This window comes from Beta vulgaris, chromosome 3 (assembly GCF_026745355.1).
Source record: "Beta vulgaris subsp. vulgaris cultivar EL10 chromosome 3, EL10.2, whole genome shotgun sequence".
Classification (NCBI taxonomy): domain Eukaryota; kingdom Viridiplantae; phylum Streptophyta; class Magnoliopsida; order Caryophyllales; family Amaranthaceae; genus Beta; species Beta vulgaris.
In genome coordinates, this window is record NC_079204.1 from 9,880,177 (window position 1) to 9,887,984 (window position 7,808).

The 7,808-nt window shown below is 31.9% G+C and overlaps 1 protein-coding gene across 1 annotated transcript; it reads left to right on the top strand.

Moving 5' to 3' along the window:
- The first annotated feature begins 2,051 nt into the window (after positions 1 to 2,051).
- On the top strand, positions 2,052 to 3,768 carry LOC104906431 (heat stress transcription factor B-2a). Its single transcript, XM_010695175.4, has 2 exons — positions 2,052 to 2,616; positions 2,710 to 3,768. Exons 1-2 carry the CDS (start codon positions 2,365 to 2,367, stop codon positions 3,439 to 3,441), a joined length of 984 nt encoding a protein of 327 aa, XP_010693477.2. The 5' UTR covers positions 2,052 to 2,364; the 3' UTR covers positions 3,442 to 3,768.
- Positions 3,769 to 7,808: the final 4,040 nt, after the last annotated feature.

The following is a 7,808-nucleotide window of genomic DNA, read 5'->3' on the forward strand; positions in this document are numbered from 1 at the left end:
TCAATATAAACAAATTTAACTACCTAGTTTAGGATCCAAGAAACAAGTTCTTGAACCCAAACTAATCTATTCAAAGAGTACTAGAGTATTTCTTTGTTTTTTATTGTTTAAAATTGTAAGGGGTGTGAATTCTTATTTCTTCATACACGTTACACATCAATAGAACAGCTATGATCTGTCTAACGAAGTATATTATAGGCTTCTATTCATCATCACATTTTGAAAACCAGTACAAGATTACAAAACTTTAAGTGTGGTAAGAAAGTGGCAAAAAAAAAAAAAGTAAAATAGTCAGGAATAAACCAAAAGTGCAGTCTTCAAAAGAATGAACAAGGGGAAGAAGAAAACAACTCACTATACAAGATTTGTGTCCGTGCAACCTGTTGGAAAAACTCAGCATTACGATTCAAAATGGTGAAAACTCGTGTCATGGTTATCAGAAAATTTACACTGACTGAATGTGGCTTCATGGACGGATTATATGATACATCAATCACACACAGATTATGCAAAATGACTTCTTCGACATGCAAGATCTTGAAGAGAATAGAATTTTCTTCCGGGTATTATTTATCTCATTTGTTATAGGGATATATTTGTTGCACATTAGTGTATTTATCAATTTGGCCATTCATTTTTTAATAGGTAAAAAGAAATACTCTAAACTGTCTTTACATAAAGAAAAATGATAGGACCTTAGACTTTGTTAGAGGAAATGAAAAACTCACCTTATAAACTATCCAGTCATAATTTGGCAATTCACGTAATCTAACTTTATTTTACATTGTTTGTTGCAATCTCTAGCACAAAATACAAGGATTATCAAATCGTCAAAAGTTTGAAATATTTTTACATTCTTTATCACAACCCCTAGCAAAAAATATAGAAGTCCAATGTTTGAAATTTCAACCATTTATTCAATATAAGTAGTTAAGTACACTCAATCTTCATGTAAAAGAAAAGTACACTCAATCTATACCTCTAAAAAAAAGGTACACTGAATCTATATAGAAGTTCATGTACAACACATGTTGTTAGTTCAACAATTTCTCTAAAAGAAAAACCTCAAAGTAAGGAGTGGAAAAACAAAGTAAAAAGCCCTTGTCCCATGTTGGAAAATTGGCTATACTTCACCACGTTTATTAATATATAGGAGTTCTTTATCGCTTATTTTTTGATGTAGTGCTAGAAGTATGGATGTACCACACACGCGTGCGTCGGCCTGGTTCGGCTCGTGGCGAACGGATCCGTTTTAGATCTCCTTCTTTTATTTTTGACGCAAATTGCAAGTATCTCGACTTGTCTTTATTAACGTATTCTGTAACCATTGCTAGCAAGATTTTTGGAGCCTAATTGATTTCTCATTCCTTATAATCAGCCTTTTCGATTTTCTCATTCAAGCCTGTTTAAGGGCTATTCTCCTCTAAACTTCTAGACTAAAAATACTCTCCTCTAAAATTCTATACAGGAAATTAAATACTTTCCTCTAAACTCTCGTTGGTTTTATTTCATTATTTTATTCACAACAACACGGAGAAAGAATTTGAGTTAGCTCAAGTTGTAATTTTTACCATCTTTCCTATTAAAGTCTCGGATTCAATCCACTCCAAATATTGTTTGAGATCTAAATGGAGAAGAAAGGTTAAAATAACTTGTAATGGACCTCTGAATAATATCGTGTGTGAATACGGTTCAAAGAAGTTACTTATTTTGAAAAATATATACAACACTTAGAATCAGACCTCGACATGCAAGGGTGGAACTTGGGAGAGCCTCCATTGGCCATATGGTTGATATGGATAATGGCTGAGGACAATTCACAAACTCACAAGTCACAGGATCAGTAGATAATAGATATTGTCATCTACTCATCTATACCTTCTAGAAAATTCCATTTTTTTTAATGCATACGAATACGAGTAGCTTCCTAATTATTATTTTATTTCATTTTTGGACTCACCAATAGAAATACTAGTATTTATATAATTAGTCCATTCAAGAATCTCTTCTTTATCGGCTATAAATAACTTTCGCGGGCCTCTCTCCTACACTCTCACCCATTAGTTGACCACCACGTACACAACAGAAAACAACATTGAATCCCCCAGAAAACATTAAAAAAAATATCAACGGAAGTTTCTCGAAACCCAGTAACGTAGCTTCTCCTCCTCTCCTTCATTACCAAATATCTTCCTCCACATTTCCACATTCAGATCTTCATCTTTTTCCTCACTCTCTTCCATTTTAAGCCAACCAAAAAAAAAAAATATTCCTTCCTTTTTCAAAGTATATTCTCTAATATAATTCCTCATTTCAGAAAAAAAAGCTTGATTATTATTTAAAAGAAGTTTAAACTTTCCGACGATGGGAGATCAAATTGCCGGCGAAAATGTCGCCTGTGGTAGTGGAGGAGAAGCTCAACGGTCAATTCCGACGCCATTTTTGACCAAAACTTATCAACTTGTTGAAGATCCTTCCATTGATGACGTCATTTCGTGGAATGATGACGGATCTTCCTTCATCGTTTGGAATCCTACTGTTTTCGCTCGCGATTTACTCCCTCGTTATTTCAAGCACAACAATTTCTCTTCCTTCGTTCGTCAGCTCAATACCTACGTAAGCATCAATTTTTTTAAAATTTTTTTTTTTACCTATGATCATTTTTATTCGTTTAAATTAAATTCAAATGTTAAATTTCGATTTATTTAGGGATTTCGCAAGGTAGTTCCAGATAGATGGGAGTTCTCAAACGACGCGTTTCGACGAGGAGAAAAGCAATTGTTATGTGAAATTCAACGCCGGAAAACGACGGCGGTTGTAACAGTGGCGCAACAGAAACAGATTTCCGGCGGAGATTCCGGCGAAGAACAGGTGATATCGAATTCCAATTCTCCGCCATTAGGAATTCCGACCTCAGTTTACACTAATAACATCAACAATCATAATTATAGCAACAACAATAACAAAGGAGATTTAATCGACGAAAATGAGAGATTGAAGAGAGAGAATTTGGAATTAAACAGAGAGTTAACAAGTATGAAGGCATTATGCAACAATATATTTTCATTGATGACGAATTTCGCAACTTCTGAAGGGAATACTACAGCTACAAGTAGTAGCACCAATTGTATGAAACAGGCGCTGGATTTGTTGCCACCTAATTTGATATCCGCGGGTGAGGGACAGGGTAGTGGGAGTGAAAGCCCTAAGATATTTGGTGTTCCTATAGGAATAGGAATAGGAATAGGAATAGGAATAGGAATGAAGCGTGTGAGAGAAGAAGAAGGTGTGGTGCAGGTGCAGGATGATATGATGGAGACTGATATGGAGATTAAATGTGAGCCGTCTGATGTAGGTGGAATTATTGATGATGGTGATAATCAGAATACTACTCCATGGCTTCAACAATGTCACCGACAAAATCAGAGGGTTTGTAATTGATCATCAGAATAAGATTAGTTTTAGAAAATTTTGTATGGTTAAGACTTAAGAGGCACGTGATGGAAGATGTGTCACGTGTATGGTGAAGAAGGTTCTTTAGTCTGATATTTTACCCTTAGTTTGTAAGGTTAATTATAGTGATGTCAGATGTGCCCTTAAAAGGGGACTAAGGGGCAATGTTACTGCTTTTGAGTTTTGATCAGTTAGGCTTTTAGATGAATGTAGAAAAAGTTGAAAGTTCTTCAAATAAAAAAAGTTTAAGATGATGGTTATGATCTTGTTCAGCTGATTACTCCACTAGATGTGAATACTGAATATTGATTTTCATTGTTCTTGTTCACATGTTGGATAGACACTTTTATGATCATGTGTCTACTTTTGAAGCTGAAACTAGTATCTGGGTTAGAGCGTTGTTCCGGATTGGTATTGTTTTCCGAATTTAATATGTATTTTTTTCTATTCTCCTTAAAATATATATTAAGGAAAATGCAACATTAAAAGGTACAAATATAATAACGTGGACACTTAAAATTTGATTAAAAGTTGGTTGAGATGGTAATTGTGTCATGTATAATAGCATGAAGCAAGTATAAATTTTCTTCATTTTTCCTATTGTCCGATTATTTTTGGCAAATTTTCATGAATTTGATTTAGTAATTTATTTCTTATGAATAGGGATTTTATGAGAGGTTCAATTTCTCCATATGGACCAAACAACCATTAAGACATGAGGTTATCTAGAATTAATTTATTTGAATTTATCTAAACTAAATGAATTTAGGTTTTGTTTTTTCATCTAAAATGAGCTGATGGGTAAGAATTCAATATAAAAAATCTAAATTGATGAAAATATTTTTGGTTTGGTTTGACATTTCGTGGTTTGATTTCATAATCTAGCACTCTATCTTGACTAAATCTTATTTTAGCTTGAAATTAGTATTTTGGTCCGAACGATGATTTCAGTCAGTTATAATAAACAAATACGTTACTTCCTCCGTTTCAATTTAGTTATGATACTTTCTATTTTAGGAAGTTTTAGAGTAGATTTTATACTTTCACTTTGGGTAATAACTTCCCTCTCATATCATAGGGATCTTTTTGTTTTCTTTCTCTACCTATCTCTCTCCTCTCCAAAAATTGCATAGGTGTCCCTGATTATAAAAGTGTCACAACTAATTTGAAACGGAAGAAGTATTATTCTTAAATTTAAAAATTGATTTGTTATTTTTCGTTTTTTTTTCCTTAAGAAATTGAAATATATACGTCATAACGTGATAAGTAAAAAAAATCTGAACGGAAAAGAATTGTGGTAAGAGAATATGCATCGATAGTCTCTTCTAGCTTGTAATACACGTGTTTATAATTTCAATTAAAAAATATTAACAATGTGTAGTTACTAGGATTCGATCACATGACTTGAAATGAAATGTGAGAGTTTAACTAATAATCTACTATAATTTTAATGCTTAATGCATTAATGTTTCAAAGTAAAACATAATAAAGTCTTATAATTATATGAAATTTTAAAGACATAGATAAGTTTTTTGATCTCTAACACTTTCATTAGCAATAACATTCTCTTATTCTAATTGCATTGAAATTGTTATTTTTAGCCTTAATTCTTTAGAAGTTTTTTTAAACAATTTATCATGCCATAACGTGAATTTTCAATTTTGCACCAGACAAAATATTACGAAAAGTTAATAATCAATTATGAAATTTATATATAGTAATATATTTGATAATTGTAACTGACTCGAGGTATCGTTTGAGTCAAAATACTAGTTTGAATTTACTAAAACGCCTCAAGTTTCATACAGCATTGCCATTATCAATTTCTAAGTTAATAACAATGGTTCAATTCTTCATCTTGCAAATTAGCATCAATTTTGCGACTTCCACAAATACATTATCCTTTTCCGAGAATTATAAGATATTTACGTAACAGAAAACATTGATCGCCTACATGTGCATTCCCTTTAAGAAATTGCAAGTGCATCATCTCATTTCATGGTTAACTTCATTCTTTCCACCTGATTCCTTTTGTTTATTCACTCTGCTCACAATAGAGTATTATTGAAGGAAGACATGGGATAGGACCGTTTTAAAGATTTTAGGGCCCCAATTTTAACATGAAAATCGGGCCTCTTATAGAAAATAAAGATGGAAGGTTAGAATTCTAAAGATAGAAAGTTGAAAATCTAAAAATAAATCATTGACAAATTTATTAAGGGTGGAAAACAAGGCTGATTTTTTGAAATATGAAGTAAAATTTTTAAAATAATATATTATGAGACCTTTATAATTTTAGGAACTCTGTGCTGTTGGGCTTCTTGCACACCCTCATCTACTCCTCTGCATGAGATCCATTGACAAAAAAGTTAGCAATAGTATTATCAAATCCTCTGTTCAATCCACGGGAAACTTCATCAACTTTTCCTCTCACTCAAATCTGCAAAAACTCTAAGAAATTGCGAGCACGTATACTTAAAATTTTAAAACACACGTCTACACAGATATTATGCATATCTCATTGACGCGTGACCTTATGTGAAAGGCAACCGGTCATATTTTATTGCCTGAGATTGTCGATATCCTCTTTGATCGGTTGGCTCAATTGACCATATAAAGGTTATAAATTTCATTCCACAATTATTTAGCAATATCAATATAAGTAAAATAATTGAAATATTAGTATTCGTAAAGCGAATTAATCACCGTGGGTCACATAACTAAAAACTAGTACAAAAATGACGGATTTTAGGTCCTAAAATTTGTGTTTTATAAGGAACTAAAACTTCTTGATCGAAAAATATGAAAATTGTGGACGGTTGAATTTTCAAATATGTAAAAAAAGAAGAGTCCGCTTTGGGAGAGACGGTCTCACGTTAGTGTTAACGTGAGACCGCTGATGTTATGCTGACATCACGCGCGTGCATCAACCCAGTAGTAGAATTAGTCAAGCGCTTGCACCTATTAGTTATGTTAGCCTTAAAATGACTACGGATGACTTAGTTAAGCGTTGAAGTAAATATGTTAGTCGCTGGAGTATATTAGTTAGTCGCTGGAGTATATATGTTAATCGCTGGAGTATATTAGTTAAACACTGAAGTATATTAGTTATATCATAAAAATCAAATTATAATACATTTCATTGGCCATAACTTCAATATCATGCATAAATAATTATGTCTTTCTCAAAAAAAAAACTAATGCGCTAATTCTATCATAAATCCTCAAAATAATCCCATCATGCTCTTCTTCAATAAGTCAGACAACAAAGAATTGCAACAAACCAAACTAGGGCAAAAATCACCATCTTTAACACACAAAAACACATTAGCAACTTCAATCAAGAAACCCTTTTTCTTACAAACATTGATCACTATATCAAAGAAGAACAATGAAAATTGAGAAAGAAAACAAATATTGATGAATACCCAATTGAGAATGTGACCAGTTGAAGAAACCTATAAGTTTAGTTGGATCAAAAAACTGGCTATGATGAAGAACAGATTGAATAATATATGGGTTTAGCTATTTAGTGATGTTTGAAGAACCCATTAAAATGTTCTAGTTGTTGTGTTTGAGAAGTGTTGAAATTTCTTCAACATTTTTCGCCATTGGAGATATTCAAGGTGGTGAAATTGCAAGAGATAATATGAGTTTTGTGCGTTTTCTGTGTTAAAAAAATAATAACTAAATACCCAAATATCATAACTATTTATCAAAAAATAGTAACTAATAGCCAAAATCACAATTATCAACCATAAATGAAAGCGGAGGCTAAGAATTGGAGGAAAAACAGACTCGTCTCACGTTAGTGTTAACATGAGACGGTCTTTTATAAGACTTTGCGAAAAAAGAAAAGTACTTAGTTTCCATGTGTACTCCGATGTGAATTTACTTTTTGTGGATTGTGATCAACTTATTATATGATATTTTATGCTTGATATAAAACAATATTTCTTACACTTATACATTTTGTAACAATCGATTCTACAAAAATTTACAGAAAATACAAAAATAATTATACAATACATAACAAATGATTCTGCAAAAAAAAAAAAAAAAAAATCATGTTTTGTGTATACAAAAACATAACAAGGGTGAAAGATTTATGAAACATCATAACTTTTATTGTTATCAAATCTTGAAAAATAGTAATGGTATACGATTGATTAACTAATATTTTCAAATTTAATGTTGGTTCATTTGATAAACAAACACCCAAACTCCAGAATTAAAAAAATGTAACTCATGCAATATAAGTACAAAATAAATTTAGTAGCGATGTAGAAACGTTTCTTTCCCTACGGATCCAACAAAAGAAATACTAATCTTGAGTGCTTTGAAGTAATTGAAAA

Excerpts from the sequence above, each read along its gene's own strand:
- LOC104906431 (XM_010695175.4), top strand. The coding sequence starts at position 2,365 with ATGGGAGATCAAATTGCCGGCGAAAATGTCGCCTGTGGTAGTGGAGGA. Across the intron at positions 2,617-2,709 it reads TTCGTCAGCTCAATACCTAC|GGATTTCGCAAGGTAGTTCC; the intron begins GTAAGCATCAAT and ends CGATTTATTTAG.